Source organism: Onychomys torridus, chromosome 10 (genome assembly GCF_903995425.1).
Source record: "Onychomys torridus chromosome 10, mOncTor1.1, whole genome shotgun sequence".
Lineage (NCBI taxonomy): Eukaryota > Metazoa > Chordata > Mammalia > Rodentia > Cricetidae > Onychomys > Onychomys torridus.
Window position 1 is genome coordinate 8309055 of NC_050452.1, and position 23378 is coordinate 8332432.

Consider the following 23378-nt stretch of genomic DNA (forward strand, 5'->3'; position numbering starts at 1 on the left):
CCCTGGATTTAATCGCCGCCGCAAAAAAAGGGAAAAAAAAAAAAAAAAAAAAAAAAAAAAAAAAAAGTAGCCATGGTATGGATAATTTAGTAGTAATTTTTCAGTGCAAAATTTCTAAGTACCTATTTTTTCTGTATATTATTTGAAAAAATTGAAAATACTTAGTAAATTTAAAAATAGATCTTCAAAAGCTAATAGTTCTCTCAATACCAAACTCTTTTCCCCACCAAATATAAATGTACATTTCCATAACTAACCCATTTGTGACAGCTGTGGTTCTCCAACCCTCAAACACTTTGAAAATAAAATATAATCATAATCACAAACAGCATACATAGCAATTTCAAAACTGCAGACAGCAAAGCTGTAATCTAGCAATCAAATCACCCGTTGTGTGGACACAGCTTTTTCCAGACATGACGCCTTGGTTCAGCAGCTCTGCACATGTGAGAGCTGTCCCCGTGTGTTCAGGGCTGCACAGTGCAGGGCTGAGGTCCTGAGGCTGCGTGGGAAAGGAGGGGCTCAGTGAGTGGAAACCTTGTGACTCAGGTTCATTCTTCAGAGTTTTCTTCTCTGCTTTCTTTAACATCTCCCATGCTTTCCTTGTGAGAATCCTGGCTGTTGGCATCAAGAAGAGAGCTTTCTTCCTCATTCTCTCTTTCTTCTTCATAAGAGCTAAAGAAAGAAACGTTATCAATCTACCAAAGGAAAACTGCACTGGTTTCAGAGGCACATGGCCCTGCATGACCACGCCTTCGTGTGAGTGGCGCTCCTCCAGTCTACAGGCTCCTGACAGCTACCAGAACTGCAGAAGCACCAATGGGGAAACCAAGTATCCCCTGACAACCAACTTATCTTGAAGCTTGACTCCTTATATTTCTTTCTTTCTTTTATGGTTTTTCAAGACAGGATTTCTCTGTGTATCCCTGGCTGTCCTGGAACTAGCTCTGTAAACCAGGCTGTCCATAAACGTACAGAGCCACCTGCCTCTACCTCCCCAGTGCACATTAAAAATGTACGCCACCAACTGGTGCCTCCTTATATTTCAACGGAAAGCAGGCCGTATATGTACATGTATATGTATATGTCGGAAACGTAAGCTTACTGTGTAACATTTATATTGTGTCAAACATGGTAAAATATTAGTGTATTTTACAATGGTTCACACACACTCCCATAAGTAAAAGGTTTGAAAACAACAGGAAAGGGCAGAGCATGCTTCCCTGCACACGCTACCTTTCTTTATCCGATGTGTGGCTTCTTGGCTCTGGCCGGGTGACGTTCTCAGACACTTTTCCACCTTGGCCTTTCTCTGTAACAAACTCCTCAGACAGGCCTAGTGCTTTTAGGGTGTCAGAATAATGCTTTTCTGCTGCCAATCTTGCATTTCTCTACAGGAGAGACAAACCTTTTTAGATAGGAGCAAAAGCTAGAAATTTCTACGAAGATGTATGGATTTAAAAGCACCAGTGAGAACTAAGATCGACAGTCTCAGTGATTGACATATGCTTCTTCAATGACTGACATGTTTAGGCATGGACCAAGAGAGACTCACACGTGTGCCCAGAGGACAGGTACAAGAATGCTCAAGGCAGTATTGTCTGTAGTAACTGAACACTGCAAGCAGCCCAAAGCCTGTCAACATCTGGATGGATAAACTGTACTACAGTCACAAATAGAAAAATTAATCAATGAAAATGAATAAAGCAGTCATCAGCCCCAACACGGCATGGCAGAAAACTAATGTAACACTGAGCAAAAGGAACTCTCAGAAGAACACTGTAGTGGGTCGCCATCCCAGCCTTGGCCTGGAAGTTCCAACCGCCATTGAGGCTTCAGTAATGGTCACGCCCACAAGGCAGGGCTGAGGGAGGAGGCTGAAGACCCAGGATCGAGAGGAGAGGTCTCTCTTGGTTCCTGGTCCCTGGACACTGGAGGTAGACCAAGCAGAGTTCTCCAGAGAACACCGCCGGACTGCGCCATACCTTTGCCAGACCCTGCAACCTATCCCTTCATTTGTAAGTTACCCCATAAAATAAACCTCCCTTTTAACTATGTGGAGTGGCCTTAATAATTTCACCAATAGAATACAAAAGAATATATCTAGTAGATTCAGTTACTGTCAGTCCAGAAACAGGAAAAACTGAAAACAAGACAATCCCAATCACAAGTTAGAGGTGGTGACCTCTAGAGGAGGTGGCTGAGCGCTGACCTGTAATGACTTGTCACACTGTGGCCAACTTTTTTTTAAAGATTTATTTATTATGTATACAGCATGTATGACTACAGGCCAGAAGAGGGCGCCAGATCTCATTGCAGATGGTTGTAAACCATCATGTGGCTGTTGGGAATTGAACTCAGGACCTCAGGAAGAGCAGTCAGTGCTCTCAACCTCTGAGCCATCTCTCAGCCCCACTGTGGTCAACTTTTAAGATTGCATAAAGATACTGCTCAGAGGGTTGGGGATTTAGCTCAGTGGTACAGCGCTTGCCTAGCAAGTGCAAGGCCCTGGGTTCGATCCTCAGCTCAAAAAAAAAAAAAGAAAAAAAGTTACCCCTCAGAAAAGATCGATAAGGAAAGAGAATAATGAGCCACATGCATACAACCCCACTACTCAGGAGGCAGAGGCTGGAAGAGGATTGACACAATTTCATTATGTAGCCTGGGCTACATAATGAGTTCCAGACCAGCCAGCAGGGCTATACAGCAAGACCTGTCTAAACACACACAAAGGTTGTGTGTCTGCTTCAGATCGGGATGCAGGAGCACAAGGCAGCGGCTGGACAGCTCTTTCTGCACCTCAAGTAGTTCTCAGTCACCATGACATCAGACCATCAAAGATAAAATCACAATATTGCTCTCTCTACTTTATGTAAGAAAAAAGGAATATTCAGAACTGAGGTCAAGTCTCTTGAATGACGCTTCTTGAGGTTCACAGGAATTGTAAGGACCCTTTCATAGTCGCAGCTAATTGAGGGATGGGGCTGCAGCTCAACGGTGGACCGCTTATAGAGGCATGCTTGCAGCTCTGGCTTAAATCTCTAGTACCACAGAAAAACCAAACCAGTGAACAAAACACCCAAACCTAAAAGAAAAGCCTTCCATCCCAGCACATGGCAGGTGAAGCCCACTGCCTGGCCACCAGAGAGGGCTATACAGTAAGATCCTGTCTCGAAAAATCAAGGCATAGTTTTCACAAGTCAAAAATCAGCCCTGAGCCCGCAGGCTGCCAGCAGCTACAAGGTGACTAGGTGCTTGGGTTGTTGGCTTCTGTCCAACCCTAGTTCCTCTGAGTGGATCTTACAGGAGACAGGGGACAAGAATTCCCTCTGAACCTCCACCTAAAACAAGGGTCACGAGGAACAGCCCAGTTCCAGTGGACCAATACCATCCCACATGCAGAGTGTGAGACAGCGCCCATCAACGCCCAAGAAAACAGGAAACCACAGCTGCTCAGATAACAGTATTGATGATCTGATCTGTGATGGTCTGATGTCTTGGCATATAAAGACTGAGAACTACAGCTGAGCAGTGGCGACACACCTGTAACTCTAGCACTTGGGAGACAGAGACAGGTGGATCTCTGTGAGTGTGAGGCCAGCCTGGGCTACAGAGTGAGTTCCAGGACAGAAAAAAAGGTGAGACCTGCTCTTATTTTAGGCCAGGCGGCGGCGACGCACGCCTGTAATCCCAGCACTCGGGAGGCAGAGGCAGGAGGATCTCTGTGAGTTCAAGGCCAGCCTGGTCTACAGAGTGAGATCCAGGAAAGGCGCAAAGCTACACAGAGAAACCCTGTCTCAAAAAACAAACAAACAAACAAAGCAGGTGGTCTCTATCAGTCTGGCAGAGCCAAGGGTAAAGGGTACAAAGGGGAAGTGAGAGCTTAGGAGAGTCAGTGGGAAACAGGCTAAAGAGAGCTGGGGGCGTAGCTGAGGTGAACTGTTTGCCCTGCAAGCCTCAGGCTCTGAGTCTGATCCCTGGCACCACATAAGATCAGCTGTGGTGGCACAGACCTGTAATTCCAGCACTTGGGAGGCAGAGGCAGGAGTTGGAAGTTCAAGTTCACCTCGGCTTTGCAGGAGTTTGAGGCCTGAGATACATAGGACCAAGTCTCTAAAATAAAGGCTGGCAAGAAGTGCAGGCACTTCACCATTGCATGTGACCTGGAAGTTTTTCCTTTGGGAGGAGGGGTTAAAGGAAGCAGATCAACTAGGCTCTAGTTTACCATTTGCTAACTATAAAACTGGTTAGTTACCTTCTTTGGACTTTAGTTATATGATTCCCCCACTTCCAGAGGTAATCTTGGGGAAGTTAATGACAAGACCTCTGAGACCTTCACTGAAAACGGGAATGAACGGAATTCACAGGAACAGACAACTGCACTGTTGTCAAGGTGTACTAACTCACACCCATTTTGACAGCATGGGAAACAGAAAGATCTGTTCTTTTGTTTTTAATGCTTTTAGGCCTGGATAGATGGCTTAGTTGTAAGAGCACATATTCTTACAGATGGCCTGGATTCAGTTCCTAGTAGTCATATCGTGGCTCACAACTCCAGTTCCAGGGGATCTAATGCCCTTTGATCTCTGCAGACAATGCATGCATATGGTGCACAGACATGCATGCAGGCAAAACACTCACACCCATAAAATAAAATAATTTAAATAAATAAACATCAAATTCAAAATGCCTTTAAGAGACAGGGTCTCACTATATTGCATACACAATGGTTTAATTCATCAAAAATCTCCCACCAGTATCCCGAAGGCTCAGCAGAGCAGAACCATGCTGACTAAAAAGAACAGGCACTAGCCGGGCATGGTGGCACTCACCTTTAACCCCGGTGGGAGGCGAAGGCAGGAGGATCTCTGTGAGTTCGAGGCCAGTCTGACCTACAGAATGAGATCCAGGACAGCAAGGGCTACACAGAGAAACCCTGTCTCAAAAAAACAAAAACAAACCAAAACAAAAAAGGCCAGGCTCTAGAGGCAGACCATGGCAGGAATGTCTTGAGGCACACTGGGTTAATGGAATGTTCTTTATTGAGCTATGAGCTTCATCAGATCTTAAGCATCATCACCTCCGCGGTGAACTGGTGAAGCCGCCCCAGAAACAGCATGTCTCAGTCCTAACAGGACACAAGAAAGGTGCAGGACAAGCTAGGAAGCCAGAGGCCCTGAGAAACAGGAGGCGGAAACGGCTCTAGATGCCGACAAACACAACCTGGGCAACTCTTTCAAACAGCATCGGCCTCTTCTGAAGTTTCTCATCTCGTTCTTCCAGTTCTTGTCGATACTCTTTCATCCTTGCCTTTTCACTCTCTCTAGAACCAGATCAAGGGAATGGCATTTTAAAAGGTCAGCTACGGAAGCTGCATTAGGACATTTACTTCAGAAGACAAGTCAGAAATTCAGAGCACACAGTTCAGCTTGGTTCATTTCCTAGACTGGTAAGATTCTCATATATCCAGAATAAAAATCCCAAATTATGAGAGCACATATTGTACTGTCCTGGGGACAGTCTGGGCATTTCAAAAGTTCTCAAGGCATAAGGTATTAAAAAAAAAAAAGAGGGCTGGAGAGATGGCTCAGAGGTTAAGAACACTGGCTGCTCTTCCAGAGGTCCTGAGTTCAATTCCCAGCAACCACATGGTGGCTCACAACCATCTGTAATGAGATCTGGCGCCCTCTTCTGTATACATAATAAATAAATAAATCTTAAAAACAACAACAAAAAAAAACCAAAAAACAAAAAACTGGCCTGAAACATGTCTTATTTATAAGTATGCAAAACCAAGAAAATATGGTCCAAAACAGGTATCTTTAAAAAAAATTCTTTCTTTCGGGCTGGAGAGATGGCTCAGAGGTTAAGAGCACTGACTGTTCTTCCAGAGGTCCTGAGTTCAATTCCCAGCAACCACATGGTGGCTCATAACCACCTGTAATGGGATCTGATGCCCTCTTCTGGCATGCAGGAATACATGAAGATAGAAGGCTGTAAACATAATAAATAAATAAATCTTTAAAAAAAATTCTTTCAAATCAGGACCCTGCTTTTCTTGCTCCCCTAAATGAGACCACCTAAAGGTCAGCAGCAACACTGCACAAATATCACTGTACTTATTCTTTGGACTAGATCCCACAGTGAATTCAAATGCACTGTTTCTCTCTATATAAGATATACTAAAAGCAACCAAGACAAGAAAGTTTCATGGGTACAGAAAATAATTATACTTTATAATAGTTATGCTTACTCATACTTAGCAAATTATTAACTATAAATAAAACTATAAAAGGTAAACACTATTCCTAAGGAAATTTTTGCTCAAGATCATCAAACTAGGATCTATCAGTGGACTAACATTATACTGTAAAGGAACATTCACTGTATTTAAAAGCAAATATATGCATTTGGTTCTTATAAATCAGATGAAAGGTTAGTAAATTATATTACTTACTCAACTTTGGAGGAGAGATTTTCTTGCTTAAACATGACCGTTCGTATGTGCAATGTTTGCAACTTTGGTTTTCAACTCTGCTCAGAGAATTCTAGTATTCTGCAGCTGCTGTTACTTGTCACAGGGAAACAGTCACAGGATGCAGTGTGTACCTACAACGCATCCACTCTGGCCATTGGATTTCGCGCACTGAAAACAGAACTCCTTGACTGACTTAACTGGAAAACACTCTCGGCTGGGATGCAGCTCAGTGCTAGAGAAGTGATGCACTGAACAGTCACAAGTAATGCAAATAAAGCTAGCTCGGCTGTAGAGGCTGTGCTTCGCTGGCATGTATGAGGTCCTGGGTTTGATCCACATGTCCCCGGCACCATGTACATATGTGTATATATGTATATGCGTATGTGTATATGCCAAATATCTGTGTAATATATAACACACACACATAAAGGAAAGGGTTTCGTGCTGGCATTTGAAGCATAGCTATTAACTATGGCCATAGCAGCAAATTATTTGCTCCACACAGTCTCATGGTTCTTACTACAGAGGTGAGTGTATATACTGACTCTCATCATGTGTGTGTGTGCATATATGTATGCAGAAGTTGAGTACAAACAGCCAAAGATTATTTAAGTCCATAAATTTAAATAATCTTTGATTACTCAAGATGCCACACCATTTTCATAGCTAGGCATTTGCTGGTTAAACAAAAGGAAAGCAAGGGAAGAACGGAGCCTGGACACTACCATCCGAGCTTCCGGACCCCGTGATACCTGAGACGGCTTGCTCTGGATTCAGACATCTGGGCTAAGCCCTGATGCGAGTCATAAGCCTTAACTCGGGTTGCCAAGAGCCTCTGCAGCTCTTCCATTCTTTGCTTCTGTTTAGTGAGGATCCGATCTCTCTCTTCTTCCAACATTTTCTTTTCCTCAAGTGATTTCCTGAGGGCAACAAACTAAGGCTTAATTCACTTTAAGCCAAGAAGAAAGTTGTCCAGCAAAGATTTAACATGGAATAATTCAAAAGCTGAAAAAAAGGCCATCTTTTGACCAAAATCTGACTTGTGAAACTGGAAATCCAAGTAACGCTGATGGTGTAAGCTTGTCTATTCCAGGGAGACAGAAATCACATTCATTTCTGAGAAGAGCATTCCTACCAAATGATTCTTTGCCATACAATACCTTACCAAGAAGTTAGTGATTTCAGATTTACCAAGCTAAAACCCACAGGGCTGCATGTGCTGCTAGTACAGCAACCGCATGTCAGGCAGTGCCCATCCCAGGCCTTACCTGATGGCTTGTTCCCGCCCTCGGGAAGACAGGGTGGGCATCGGAGGGCTCCACAGACAAGGCCTGGGCTTTGCACACGGACTTCTGACAGGGGACGCCCGCCTTGGAGGCAGATACGGCCAGCATGCTTCTTTCAGATTTTCTTCGACTGCTCTCATGTCCGCCAAGACCTTCTGTCTTTTAGCAGAGTCACACGGGGACTCGTGAAGACCACACTGTTGATAAAGAGTGGAGGGGTTCAGGAAACAGTGTTCTGAGGAGGCCTCCTTCCGGCAGTTCTCAGCAAAGTCTCCATCATCAGGGCTCAGGCACCTACACCTGTGTTTACCCCCTGGCTTTCCAGGACTTCTGGAGTCCCTGAAAGGTCTGCCAGCTGGCCTATAGGGCCAAGATGGATTCTTCAGAAGTTCTTGGGCCCTTAGCTGCATCCTGATGTTCCTAAAGAGCTCTTCTTCCTTCGACTTGTCATTGGAAGCCGACCTGTAAATAGAATGAGGCATGGGTCTGGCTTTAAAGCACTTCGTTTTCCTCTTAGACTTAAACAGGTCTCTCAGCTGTTTCTCACGGACCGCTTGCTTCTGCTCCTCCCTGGCAATGAACTTAAACGGCTTCTGAGAGGCCAGGAGCGCGGCTTTGTTCCTCTCCCTGGCGGTCCTCCTTCGCTCTTCCTTCTGCCTGACCAGATCCTCATACAGCGGGAGGAACAGGCAGGGGGGCACAGGATTGGCCCGGAATTTCTTCTTGCACTCCACATCGTCGTCGTCCCTTTCCAGATCCGCTCGGGCCTTGAGCGCCTCCCCTCTCCTCTTCTGCTCCCTGAGCGTCATCTGGAAGGGCACAGGCACTGTAATTGTGGGCACCCAGGTTTTGGGTTTCTTCCTGGTTTTCTTAGCTGTTTGGAAGTCAGAGTCGTGCCGAATATAATCTTCTACGGAAAAGCCAGTCCACATGTTGTTGATGAGCTCCTTGGCATAGGCTGTCAGTCTGCTTCCCCTGGGTGCCTCTCTCTCCAGGCTGGGCTCCTCCTCCTCAGAAGTGGTGGACAAGGAGGGTGACCGGCCTACCTCAGGCTCTGAAAACGATGTCACTAGCAAGACAGGCTGAGGACAGTCCTTTTCCGATGCAGAGCTAAGGAAGAATAATAATTAGGGCACACTTTCAATTTTATAGGGCCAGATGTTAGGATTTAGGTGATTACAGATGTTCTAAGATGAAGAGAGAATAGAGTAGCTGTACACGGATAGTGAAAAGGATCCTTTTTATTTAGAACAGAGCGAAAGGGGACTATCAGTTACCTAATCAACTCTCCCACTTTGTCAGCTGCTGCTCCTCCAGTCTTTGGTTTCTTCCCTCTACGCTCCTCAGAGCCACCATCCTGAGCACGACCCTCCTACCTGGACTGCTCCTCTTCGCTCTAAAGTCTGGACAGCAATCAGTCAGGTCTGGCCCTGCTCACCCTGCGGTCTCACCCCACCCCACTCACCATCCTTTGAACCCTCTCACACTGCTGCTGCCCCGAAGCCTACTCCTTGCTTCCTGTCCTGCGGTTCCTGTCCCTCCTCCAAGTCGGAACTCATTTGGACATGCTAGTGCACGCTAATGGAGACCAAGATCAGAAGGATAAGGAGTTCAAGGCCAGCCTCAGCAGCATAGTGAGAGCCTGTCTAACAAGACACTGGAGTGTCGTGTCTTACTGCGACCTCTTTGAGGTGTCAGATCCCAGACAGGCCTGGCACACGGGAGATGCACAGACTAGGTCCTTCCTAGTATTAATGATATAAAGAGGTGGGATTTTATTCAAAATCTTTAATGGTTTGTTTACTAAGTTGCCTCTTGTTCTGAGGGTCATTTGGTGGCCATCTGTGTCTGTATTGTAATTTAATATGTTTGCCTGCACTAAACCACATGTGTGCTTGGTGCCCATGGAGACTTGTGAGCTGCAATGTGGGTGCCGGGAATTGAACCTGGGTCCTCTAGAAGAGTAACCAGTGCTCTTAACTGCTGAGCCATCCCTCCTGCTCCTTCATCTTTGTTTTCCTGCTTTATTTATGCTTATAGATATGTATCGAAATATTTAGGCTGGGCCATTTTGCTTATACATTCTTTCTTTAATTTTTGAAACATGATCTTATACAATGTAGTCCAGGATGGCTTAGAATTTACCATGTTCCAGGATGACCTCAAACTCTCAGCAGTCTCCTGCCTCAGCCTCACAAGTGCTGAGAATTACAAACATGAGCTATTGTGCCCATCTCTCTCTCTCTCTCTCTCTCTCTCTCTCTCTCTCTCTCTCTCTCTCTCTCCCTCTCTCTCTCTCTCTCTCTGAGACAGGGTCTCATATAGCCCAGGCTGGTCTCAAACTTGCAGTGTGGCCAAGGGTAACCTTAAACTCCTGCCCCTCTGACCTCTACCTCCCAGATGCTGGAATTACGGTTGTGAGCAGCCATGCTTGCTTGAGCTAGGCCTTTTGTTGTTGTTTGAGGTACGGCCTCTCCATGTAGTCCTGAAACTCACTCTGTAGACCAGGCTGGCCTCGAACTCTCAGAGATCCATCTGCCTCTGCCTCCCGAGTGCTGAGGTTAAAGGCATGATTTAAAATCATGAAAATTAAGTTTAATTTTAAAAATGGGTTCACTTGGGGTCATTAAAGATACAAGTTTTTTGTTCTTGGATTTTTTTGGTTTTGTTTTTGTGTTTTTAATCAGTCTAGTTTCAAGGCTCATTTCTACTGCGAACTTGCTTTCTTTGAAACTGTAAGCTGACCCTTTACCTAATCCGGTTGGCCAGTTGTCTGTGCCTCTCCCGTGTGCCAGGCCTGTCTGGGATCTGACACCTCAAAGAGGTCGCAGTAAGACACGACACTCCAGTGTCTCAGAAACAGGAGCAGCTGGTCATGCTCAGTTGCTGGTGGGAGGCAGGAAAGTATTTTCAACAAAAGTGTCACACTTAAGTTCAATTTTTTCCCCCAGACAATTCTATGGATTGCACCCTTAATGCTTGTTAGACAGGCTGTCACTATGCTGCTGAGGACCTGATATTTAGGAGCAAATACTCTGGAATATTTTGTTCCACACTTAGTCTAAGTATTTCTCTTAGGTCAGTCCAAAGATGACAGTGAACACAATCTTACCCAGAGGAGACACTGGAAGAATCTTCCCTGATGATCACTGGCCGGATGTCTTTTATATTTAGCTTGTCCTGGTACATTTTCTCTAACTTTGCCATGGTTTCTGCATGGGCAGCCTTCAGCTCTCTCAGTTTCCTGAAATACTCTTCATTAGAGCGGTAAATGTCAGAAAAGTCCATGACGTCCTGGAGTGTCACACCTTCATTTTCCCTAGGAAAGCCGTTACCACCAGCAGCCTGGTGGGAGGAGAAACCCATTATGTGCTATTTGAAATGAAGAAACTAATCGATGCTGATCCAAATGCTGGTTCTTACAGAGGTCCTACTATGTAGCCCACACTGGCCTCACACTCCCTATGTACACCAAGTTAGCTTTGAAATAGTGACCTGACGGCCTGGTCCCTGGGATTAAGGGCACGTTCCACCGTGCCTGCCTTCAATCCATTTTATAATGGTTAGATTCCTAGACGACCACACGTCAGGACACTTAACAGTGCAGAAGACAGAAGTGAACACGGTTACCAGGGTTTCTACAAGAAGCTGCTTCTGGGTTGTGCATTTTTGCTGAGAAGAGAGAGTTGCTGCTTGGCCCCAGTGCCAGCTTGAGGGACTCCTGCCTCGTGGCCCCGAGGGCGTGCAGTGGGGAGAGGACAGGGAATGCGGCCCAGGGACAACGTTCTCAGTGCCTCTCCAAAGACCCAGGCTGGGAAGACCTTGAGGGGGAAAGGACACAGGGCAAAGAGAGTTTCAGAGTCACTGCTGTGGGCAGCAAGAAGAGGAAGGCCCACAGGTGACAGACACTTTGGGCACGAGAAAAGAGTGGAGGAATACTGCATGTACACTTGTATGTTGGAGACACTCCACACACACGTCAGGACTGGAGTTTTGACCAGACCTTCTCTCACTCCTTTTGTCCACCTTTCAGTTCTTTTGAGCCGATTCAATATAGAGATAAAAGCCACAACACTTTCAGGAGCTGAAGAAACAACTTAGTTGGTCAAGTGCTTGCCATGAAGGCGTAAGAAGCTGAGTTCAGTTCCCCAGGCTTGGTGATACGTATTTGTAATCCCAGCACTGGGGAGGTGGAGGCAGGAGGATCCCTGAAGCCTCCTCAGTGAGCCCTTCATTCCAGTGAGAGACCCTTCTCCAACACCACCACAACCAACCACTGAAGAACACCACTTGAGGCTGTCCGCTGCCTCTATGCACACATACATCATGTGCACCTGAACACACACACATATAATACAGCCCCAAGCCCCTCACTTTCTTCATAAATACAATTTTTAATATTCTCCGTTGAGAAAATTGAGATTATATATGATACTATGCAAAATGGGCTGCTAACCAAGGTTTTAAATTTAGCCTACCACCTAGAAAAGGCTCAGAATGAAACAAAATATGTTCCCAAATTAGACTCATAATGATACGATCTCACAAAATAAGTCTGTTTAGTCTTTCCAATGGGAAAATTCAGCAGGGTCCATTATAAATAAGAAGTGTCTCAGCTGGACAGTATCTGCCAAGCATGTTCCAGGCCGTGGGTTCATTCCCAGCACAACGGGAAAGGAGGCGATGGATGAATAGATGGATGGACAGACAGATGTACATATTGTTCAAATTATATGCATACATGTGTGCATGAGTGGGAACAGGTGCCCATGGAGGCCAGAAGTGGGTGTTCAATCCCCTGGAGCTGGAGTTACAGGTGATTGTGAGTTGCCTGGTGTGGGTGGGTGCTGGCAACCAAATCCCAGTCCCCTGAGAGAGTACCAAGTGCTCTAGTCACTGAGCAGCCATCTAGCCCCAGGTTTTGTTGCCTTTTTTTTTTTCTTTTTTTTTTCTTTTTAAGTGTTTGAGAGGCTGGTGTTGTTCCACTTGGGATAACTTCAAGAAAACAAATGAAAGAAAACAATTTTGTTGTTGTTTTTCAAGACAGGATTTCTCTGTGTAGCTTTTCGCCTTTCCTGGATCTCACTCTGTAGCCCAGGCTGGCCTCGAACTCACAGAGATCCGCCTGGCTCTGCCTCCTGAGTGCTGGGATTAAAGGCGTGCACCACCACTGCCCGGCTGAAAGAAAACAAATTTTTTCTCAATAGAACTAATATGTAGAAACTTGTTATCAACAACTCATAGGACCAAAAAAACTATTAATGTATGTCACACAAGTCACTTAGAAGAACTGGTTTGCTGCTTTTGCAGAGGACCCAGGTTCAGTTCCCGGAGTATACATAACAATTCATAACACCAGTTCTAGGGGGATCAAGCGCCCTCCTCTGGCCTCCCTGGGCACTACATACACGGCATACATTCACATAGACCCACATAGACAACCACCTCAAATAAATAAAAAATAGACCTAAGGGAGTGGGGATGCAGCCCTGCATTTGCTTCCTCTCTCAAAAATGCCCAAAATAGACCTAAGGGAGTGGGGATGCAGCCCTGCATTTGCTTCCTCTCTCAAAAATGCCCAAAATAGACCTAAGGGAGTGGGGATGCAGCCCTGCATTTGCTTCCTCTCTCAAAAATGCCCATGCTCCGGAAGTCTTCACAGCATACATACTCCCTCGCCACTCAAACAGCACCTCAAAAGAGTCTTCACTGGCTCTCCTCTTTGAAATGACAACTCCCCCGACTCACTGTGAGCCCTCCTTTCCGCTGTATTTCCCAGAAGTATTTAACTGCCGACCATCTACCTCATCCTGGCTGACCTGTACATCCATGCCTGCCCTGGCTCGAGAGTCAGCGTCACAAAGGCAAGGGTTTGTTTGCATTGTTCTTCTGGGTCCCCAGCCTCTACCCAGCCAAGAAGAGATGTCCAGTAAATATTTGTGGAAAGAAAGAACGTAGAGGTTAAAAACTGTGTAGGTTTCCACCAAAGGAAAGCAGCAGGTGCTTCCTTCATGTAAGATGTGCCCAGAAGCACAGGCTGCTGAAGGACCACACTGATCTTACTGAGTATGAAAAAAAAGGTCCATGTTCCGAACACAAACGCAAATCTAAACATCAGGCTGTGAAACTGCCAGTGTGTTCTATGTATATGTCCTCTAGGACAGGGAGCAGCTTTCAGGCAGAATATCCATGGGCTCATTCGTTCTTCTGGAAAATCTCTTAAAAGGTCCTGTGTCTTCTACACTTAAATCAGCAAGTGGCTGTGGCCCTGGAAGAACTTCGTGAAAGGGGGAAGCAGCAGTGTGGGGAGCAGAGGCAGGCCCGAGGAGGTGTGCTCACACACTGAGGTCTGCACATGCCCAGTCACTGTTAACACATGCGAAACTTTTCAAATAAACCCTCTGGATGGCTGGGAAGTGATTCCTGACTCCAGCCTCACCTCCGCCCTCTGCCCCAGGACTGTCTAGTGTGCCCAACACCACATGCAACACTCGGTTCTCTTCCCCCTTCTTTATAGTTAAGCTTTTCCTGTGGTAAGTGCCACTAGGTAAGAAGCTAATCCTGAGACCGGCTTGACCCACCTAGGGATGAGCCGACCCTCCCGCATGGAGGCCAGGCCACCAGTGTCAGCAGCACAAGGAATTATTTGTGTTCAGATCAACTACAGAGTTTATCTGAAGTTCTGGAATTCTTACTAATTTTTCTTCTTTTCAAGGCTGAGCCTGGTGGCACCTGTCTATAATCCCAGCACTCAGAAGGCAGAGACAGAAGTACCCTGAGTTTAAGGTCAGCTTGAGCTACATAGTGACTTTGAGGCTAGCCTGTTCTACATGCCATCCTGTGGGCGCAAGCCTTTAATCTCAACATTTGGGAGGTAGAAATAGGTGGGTCTCTGTGAAGCCCAGCCTGTCTCCATGAGTTCCAGGTCAGGCAGGGCTATACAGTGAGACCCTGACTCCAAAAAAGAAAAGAAGGAGGAGGAAAAGGAGGAGGGAGAAGTTTTACAACACTGAGGGAGACATGCACACCTCAGCTTCCCAAGTACTGAGATTCTAGCTTCGGGCCATTGTACCCAGCTAACGGCTGAGATTTGTTGGTTTGTTTGTTTGTTTTGGGGACAAGGTCTTGCAACATTGTCCAGGCTGGCCTGGAACTTTCCGTATAGTCTAGGCTGGTCTCAAACTCACAACTCTGACTCAGTCTTCTAAATGTTCTAATATTAGGTATCTGAAAAGGAGACTATGTTCGGTGGTTATCACCATAACTAACGTAGAGCTTTCCAAACAGCAGACACCATTTTGTAAATGCTAATACCAATTAGACACCGAGCAATGTGTATCGGATACCCAGCTTGCCCAACACCCAGGGTCCCTTTGGAAAATGGTTCCCACTAGCCCAGCAACTATGCTGGCCTTTCTCTTGTTACCCATGAATTGCTCTCCTTTTATTTCTTTAGGAAAACAGAAACCACCAGAGGGACATTCGCTCTTCTCCCCTCTGGGGAAACTATTTTCTAATTCATTTTTAGGGATCTGATGCCACAACTGACATGTCACCTCGACCTTTCTCAGTGAATGTGGATCTTCCCGGCCCTGGTCCTAGTCCCTACCAGGGTGTTTGGTCCTTAATCTTTCTTCTATTATGTCTCTACCAAATGTCGAGTGTGTGTGTGTGTGTGTGTGTGTGTGTGTGTGTGTGTGTGTGTGTGTTTCACTTTCCACTTCATTTTTTGACAGAGAGCTCTCAGCAAGTTCCAGGGTGTAACACAAACCTTAAAAGATTTTATTAATAAAAAAAACCAAACAAAAAAAAAAAAAAACAACCCAGAGCTGGGTATAGGGGTGAAAGCTGAAAGATCAGAGAAACAGAGCAAACCATAGCCAACCTCACTTCGCCAACTCCTCAGCCCATCCTGTTTCCACAAATCCTCAGACTGAAAGCCTCTGTCTCCTCACTCCTTAAATACCGTTCTCTACCCAGCCATGTCACTTCCTGGGATTAAAGGTGTGTGCTTTCCAAGCAGAGACATGAGATCTCAAGTGCTGGGATGAAAGGCATGTGCCACCACATCTGGCTCTGTTCCCAGTGTGGCCTTGAACTCACAGAGATCCAGACAGATCTCTGCCTCCCAAGTGATAGGATTAAAGGCGTGTGCTACCACTGCTGGCCTTATGTCTAATCTAGTGGCTGGCTCTGTTCTCTGATCCCCAGATAAGTTTTATTGGGGTGCACAATATATCACCACACCAGGGATCTGCCTGTCTCTTCCCCCTCCAACACTGGAATTATAGACAAATGCCAACACACCAGATTTTTACTTGGGTCCTGGAAACCCAAACTCAGTTTATAATATAAACTTCAGTTAATAGGGCACTCTGGAATATAAATACAACTATACAAAAGATGGATCTTTCTGCCACAGCAAACCAAAGAATAAATTAATTTCCAAGTGAATTATTCAAACTGGCAGTGTTGTAATTACTACTAATTTATGTAAATTACTCTTTAGAAATGGCACTCACTCTCTCCTTTGGTTCTTATTAACAACTGAATGAGGTGAAGATAGGGACAGGTATGGTCCTTTTATAGATTAGGAAACAAAGTCACGTCCTAAAATCACCTAACAAGTAGTAGAGAGTAAATTCCCATCCAGGATCCATCAAACAGTCTGTATTCTGTAACCTATTACAGTTTATGTTGAACGGTAGCTTTATCAGAATTAAACCAGTGCCAGGATTCCGAACCTCACTCACGGCCAGCCTCTCCATCTGCTTTGCTCTACATAACCTCAAGTTGTTTGCTCTTGAAAGTTTTGCTACAGGGTAGGCATGGTGCCGCATACTTTTAATCCCAGTATTTGTAAGTTGGAGGCGGGAGGATCAGGAGTTTGAGGTCATCCTCACCCTTCATCCAGTCCCAGAACTGCTGGGACACCAATGTGGGGCAGGCACGGGCCTGTGAACCTGGAACTTTGTATCAGAGGAGAGCTAGCTTAGTTCTGGACTTTTGAAGAGAGCAGAAGCCGGGTGTGGCACACACCGTAAACCCAGCACTCAAGAGGCAGAGGCAGACGGAGTTCTGTGAGCATGAGGCCAGCCTGGGCTACACAGTGAGTCCAGGACAGCCGGGTTACATAGACAGACCCTGTCTCAAACAAACAAACAAACCTAAGGATGCTGAGATGGTTCAGCTGTTAAGAGCACCAACTGCTCTTGCAGAGGACCTGGGATTGATTCCCAGCACCCACAAGGTGGTTCATAACCATCTGTAACTCTCAGGAACTCACATGGTACACATTCATACACATAAATTTAAAAGTAAACGAACAAATACAATGAACAGAATAGATGGAGGAAGGGGGTGGTTCTGTTCAAAATACACTGTATGAAATTCTCAAAGAATAAAAAAATGGAGAGAAGCCGGGCAGTGGTGGCGCACGCCTTTAATCCCAGCACTCGGGAGGCAGAGGCAGGAGGATCTCTCTGAGTTCGAGGCCAGCCTGGTCTACAGAGTGAGATCCAGGAAAGGCGCAAAGCTACACAGAGAAACCCTGTCTCGAAAAACCAAAAAAAAAAAAAAAAAAAAAAAAAAAAGGAGAGAACAGAGGACAGAGGACAGACTGTGCTCTTCTGCTGGAAACATCCAGGATGTAATACTGAAAATGGTTTGTGAAAAGTCTTCATTGCGCCCTTTAGGAAACAATGGGATTTCGGCGATTTGTTTCTCTGGGTCTTTACACCAGTGGAGCACCTATCCACTGAACTTTAAACACGCTCTCCAAAGGACTGTGCTAAAATCCAGTACTGACCAAAACCTTAAAGCAGTAAAACACACTTTTGAAAACTATGGGTACATCAGTTTTCCTCAAGGTAAAAACAAAAAAACAATAAAAATCAAAGAACTAAAGAATTATTTATCCCTAAAATATGCTATAGAATAGGAAGTTCTGCTCTTTGCACACTCTACAAACAGCTACAAAAACGCTCTCCAAGAAAGTTTTGCAGCAGCCTTTAGTTGGGGCAGAGAGCAGGGAGGGTCTGCAGAGCGCACCTCGTTTCCACCGGTCCACGCGGGTGAAGACCCAGACCCCCTCAGCCCCGGCTCCCACATTACCGACGCCCGCGCCGGCCGCATCCCTTTCTGTTCCTCCTCCACGGCTGCCGCCAACGCCGCTGCTACCAAGGACTCTAAGGGGTCTTCGTGTTCGTACTGGGCGACCCTTGCTCCGGTGGTGGGATTTACCGGCAGGTGGAGACTGGCGGCCGCCTGCCTGGCCGCCCGGTGCGGGGAAGCCATCGCCCCGCCTCGAGCCTCAGCGCCCGCGCCGGCCCGGGGCGGGTGAGCTGGCGCCGCCCCCGACCTCGCAGATCCTGGCTTGGGGCGGGCGGTTACTAGGGGCTCGGTTACTAGGGACGCTACAGGAGGTGCGAGGGACCAAAAGACACGCAACGTCCTTTCTCCCTGTCACAAACCCGAGCCCTCCATCCAACTAAAGTCTAATGATGGTTTCTGGTAGAAGCCTGCGGTTACCGGGCATTCTAGATAACTATCTGAAGCTACACAGCAAGCCAAAATAAAACGCCATCCTCAAGCGAGTTGCTCAATGATAGTCTCATTACAGATTCACGTGAATGACACCCAGCTCTCCGGCTAGGGACTGAGCCTTTCTCTATTTTATTCTTGCTTTATTTCGGTGTAACCACCTAAACCAGGACTTCTCGCGGCATACGAACTTTAAGCAGATAGAGCGCGTTTTTACTAAATTTTACATATTGGGGCACAGCGTAATAGGAAAGCACAGCGTGTGGCCGCCCCAGAAAAGGACAGGCTTTGCAGCGCGCTATCCAACATGGCAGAGAACGAGGTTCAGCTCCAATTGACAAGAACCAGCCACGAGTTGACCAATCAGAAGGAGAAGACTTAGTTATCCCGCCCTCTTTTCTCTCGGCTGACCAGTAAGAGGCCAGACATGGAAAGTGCTTGTAGCTCCAACCAGTGAGTGACCGGGTGGCTTGCCTTGGGTTCTGTAGCTAGCTAGCGGCAGGACTGAGGGGGGCGAGAGCACACAGGGACCACACCCTCCTGACTCACCCCCACCAGCCTCCCGATCGGCTCTATGCTTTAGGCCCCTTGGGATGGTCTCTCAGTGGGCATGGTGAAGTCTCAGCCACCTGCGATCTAATACTCTACTTGCGGAAGCCCAGCTGACGCCCTTGTCCCCGCCATAAGGTTCCAGTAGGTTCCGCATTATGCAGTACACCTTCTACAGAACCTGTCCTTGACGCACATGCTACCACGCCTTCCTTGTTCACACGTGTATGCACCAGCACCTGTGAAGTCTCCATCGCCTCACCTTCCTGAGCTTGCTTCTCCCAACAGAACTGAAAAGCCGGAGGTGGGTGGGATCCATAGTCCTCCAACTGACAGCTGTGATAGCGACTTCCTGTCAGCCACATGCAACTAGTTCTGGGATGGGATTTGGTGTAAGCCAATTCAAAACCAAGACAGACCTACAGACTGAAGCCCTGTAAGTGGATGGTTTGAAATAGTAAATCATGGGTAAGAAGGACATTAGTGTGTATATAGAATATGAAAGTTTCAGTACTCTAAATTTGCAGACATCTAATAACAACTAAAAAGAACATGGAGCTTGAAATGGATAGATCTGCAAGAAAATGACATCATCGTAGAAGAACTGCTTTTGCACTTTTGTGTTGAAATGTAACTACACAGGACAGTGAAGTAATTTTGAATGTATAGTTACATGAATTCTGCAAGAGTAAATACCCATGAAACCACAGCCTTATTAAGATACAAAACTTTAGTCAGGCATGGTGGTTGCACACCTTTAGTCCCAGCACTTGGGAGGCAGAGGCAGAGGCAGGCAGATCTCTGTGGGTTTGAGGGCACACAGTGTGTTCCAGGTTAGCCAGAGTTACATAGTGAGACATTATCTCCAAACAAACAAACAAACAAACAAACAAGCCATCCCTTGACTGTCCTGGAACTCACTCTGTAGACCAGACTGGCTTTGAACTCAGAGAAATTCATCTGCATCTGCCCCCCAAGTACTGGAATTAAAGGCATGTGCCACCACTGCCCAGCCAATCGTTTTAAATTTAATCTTCATCATTAGCATTATGTCACTTAAAAATTTGAATTTATGTGGGTGGGTGTGGGTGTGCACGCGCCATGAGCAGGTGTGTGTTGTGTGTGTGCAGGTGTATGGTGTGTATATGTGTGTGCAGGTGTGGTGTGTGTACAGGTGTAATGTGTGTGCAGGTGTATGTTGTGTGTGTATGCAGGTGTGGTATGTATGTGTGTGTGCAAGTGTATGATGTGTATGTGTGTGTGCAGGTGTATGGTGTGTATATGTGTGTATAGGTGTATGGTGTGTATATGTGTGTGTGCAGGTGTGTGTGTGTGTGTGTGTGTGTGTGTAGGTGTAATGTGTGTGCAGGTGTATGGTGTGTGTGTGTGTGCAGGTGCGGGGTGTGTGTGTGTACTATGGTGGAAATGTGGAGGTCACAGAACAGCTTTCCAGGGGTTTGGTTGTCCTTCTGCCTTGCCAAAGCAGGATCTTCTGCTTACTGTGCTGTGTACTCCAGGCTGGCTTCTGGATTATTCTATTTCTGCCTCCCCTCTCTTTACAGGACTGCTGGTATTACAAGCCCATGACCACATCCAGCTTTTTACATGGGTTCTGGGATTGAACTTGGGTAGTCAGGCTTGTGTAACGAGCTATTGCTTTACCTGCTGAGCTGTCTCCCTGGACCATTTTCTTAAATTTATCTGTTTATTAATTTTTATTAGAAAACTGAGCCTTGGCCCAATTTTTTTTCTATCAATTTACGTCTTCCAGAAAGCACCTATCTGAAAAAGTTAAAAGTATAAGAGATTTATGAAAGACCTCCACCAAAGGCCCAGACAGTTCCCCCCCAAAACCCAAAAGAGCTGAGGGAAGAGATATCTTAAAACAAACAGAACTGAGTCAGTTCCCCCTTCCTGGAGAGGTGAAGTCAGGTGTTCTCAAAAGAACAAAGTCAGGATGGTGGTGATCAATTAACCATGAGATGCCAGTCTCTGGAGATAACATGACCAGACCCCAGAGATGGGCTGTAAAACTCCTGACAGGGCAAACAGATAAGCTGAAATAAGACAAAGTCCAGGCCCAGGAAAACCTGGACCAATCAAGGATGGACCCGTACTAACTCCCTCCCCTCTAAGAAATTTTGAGGATTTTGCCTATAAAAACTAACTTCCCCAAGAAAGAGTAACTCTCCTCCCTGCCTCACAGCGTCGGGAGTGGTGGAAGAGGGTTCCCTGCTAGCTTGAACTACGCATGTGCGCGCTGGATCGAATAAACTTTGCTTTTGTATTCCGGCATGCTCATCTTCAGTGGTCTCTCTGGGGGTCACGATCTGGGCACAAGAATTTACTGTGGGAAAAGCTTTGAAGGGTAAAGTAGGAAACCTTCAGGAAAAGACACAATTGGAGACCTTAGGAGGAAAAAGAGAACTGGATGGAGAGAGGTTCAAAGCATGTGCAGCTTAGAGAAAACCTCAGCTAGCTCAGGAGTTCCCGCACTAAGACTGCTACAAAACAGAAACGGTGCACAGACCCTATTTGCTCTCTCCATCACTGGGTGTGAGTTTCCAAGGATTAGCCTGCTCTCAGAGGGATACTGTGGAGGATCCTACTGGTACTATGGCTGGAGGCTGTCAGCCAGTCACTCGTTAACAGTTAACAACCTGCTGTGTGTTTCTTGTAAGTTTAACATTTCTGACAAAAGGACTGTAGCACACACCTTATCAATAATGCATACAATCTTTACTGTAAATTCTTCACAGACAATCACCCTTTGAGAATTTTCATTGAGTTTTGCTGATTTTATATTTATAGCCAATCTCTGGTTGCAGTTGATTAACAATGAACATGCAGCTAGGAATTGTGTCATATGTCTTTAGTCCCAACACTCAGAAGGCAGACTTTGAGGTCAGCCTGGTCTACAGAGCAAGTTCTAAGACAGCCAGGGCTACACAGGAAACCCATGTCTCCAAAATAAAACAAAACAAAATGCACATGCTATTTGGGTTTATACTTGAATGAGAAAGAAACATCCAAGATGTCAGAATTTTATTTGCTTGTCAATATTGGAATATGCAGGTAATATTCTTCGAATGAAAGCTTTAACTCCCCGTTACACCATAAAGAACACAGAGGACACATTCTCAAATTTACTGCTTCTCCATCAGTTTTGCATTCGCATTGGCTAACTTCATTACTTCCCCAATTTAGCTGGTTTGATCCCTAGTACTGAAAAATAAAGGGAAAAAAATTGAGAAAAACTATCATCTTTGAAAAAGGAAAATGGAGGGCAGTTCTGCCACCCAAGAACTTGGAATGTCATTAGATAGTCTGAATGTTGACATTCCCATTACATCCATATGTTGGACCAAATACACCATATGATGGTACTAGGAGGCAGGGCCTTCAGGAAGTAAAGTGAAGGAGCTCCACTCACATAGATTAGTGGCCTTGATTCCCTTTGGCAATGCAGAGTAGGTTTCTCTGAAGAGGCTTATAGACTTTACTGTGAATATTTTGAAAGTGATTGAGGCCCTGACGTACATTATTAAATTTATTTTTATGTATATGGATGTTTTGGCTGCATGTATGTCTGTGTACCACATTCGTGCCTGGTACCTACGGAGGTCAGAAGAGGCCATTGGATTCCCTGGAACTGGAGTTATAGATGATGTGAACCACTACATGGGTGCTGGGGAAGAAACCCAGGTCCTCTGCAAGAGCAACAAGTGTGTTCTTAATCACCGAGCCTTCTCTTCAGCCCCATGTTTTTGTTTTTTATAAGCTGTGATTAACCTGTGGATTGGGACCATCTCTTCATGTGGATACAACAGGAAGCATCCCCAAAGAGAGCACACCATCAGAAGTGACAACTGACATCCATGGACTAGCCATGCAAGCGTGCCACCACTGCAAGGATGGCAGCTGTGACCACAATCTGCTCTTCCTTTCCTTCCAGAGTACTTTCATGCACTGAATAAACCTTCAGGACTCTTGGACAATTTGAGGGGTGAGTCGAGGGATGTGAAGCCTCAAAAGACAACTGATTTCCTCCTTGAGAGGACTGAGCAATGCATTAATAAACTATGGTTATACTGGAGACTAATGAAAGCCATTTGAGAAATGGAGCCACCTAAAGACTGAGAGCCTGGATACTGTAACTTCACTCAGGTGACATCAGGAGCCATTAAAGACTGTGATGTAACCAGATTTAGATTTACTATAACAGCAGTATGGCTGTGAACTGAAGGCCCATTAATGGTCATCAGAAGAGGGCCTAAACTGAGCTGCAGCGACGTGGTATGAGATGTTAAGGAAACCTTAGTGCGGCACCAGCAATATCAACATCATCCGGAATTTGTTGGCATCTCTGGACCCACTTCAGACCAACTAAGAATTTGCATTCTACAAGATTCCCCAGTGATCCGAATGCATGTTAAGTATAACTGATTTAGGGCTGGCTAAAGTGGCACACACTTTTAATCCCAGCACTCAGGAGGCAAAGACAGGCAGATCTCTGTGAATTT

The 23378-nt window shown here is 45.8% G+C and overlaps 1 protein-coding gene across 3 annotated transcripts; it reads right to left on the bottom strand.

The window, feature by feature from the left end:
* Window positions 1-75: 75 nt before the first annotated feature.
* Window positions 76-19169, bottom strand: Fam161a (FAM161 centrosomal protein A). Of its 3 annotated transcripts, none has more exons than XM_036201673.1 (7): window positions 19118-19169; window positions 10877-11109; window positions 7747-8874; window positions 7231-7398; window positions 5224-5323; window positions 1237-1391; window positions 76-675 (listed from the first exon to the last, which is right to left on the bottom strand). In XM_036201673.1, exons 2-7 carry the CDS (start codon window positions 11050-11052, stop codon window positions 552-554), a joined length of 1851 nt encoding a protein of 616 aa, XP_036057566.1. In that variant the 5' UTR covers window positions 11053-11109; window positions 19118-19169; the 3' UTR covers window positions 76-551. The 3 variants fall into 3 exon arrangements, with proteins under 3 accessions (XP_036057566.1, XP_036057564.1, XP_036057565.1); XM_036201671.1 differs by lacking the exon at window positions 19118-19169 and adding an exon at window positions 17878-18133; XM_036201672.1 differs by lacking the exons at window positions 7231-7398; window positions 19118-19169 and adding an exon at window positions 17878-18133.
* Window positions 19170-23378: the final 4209 nt, after the last annotated feature.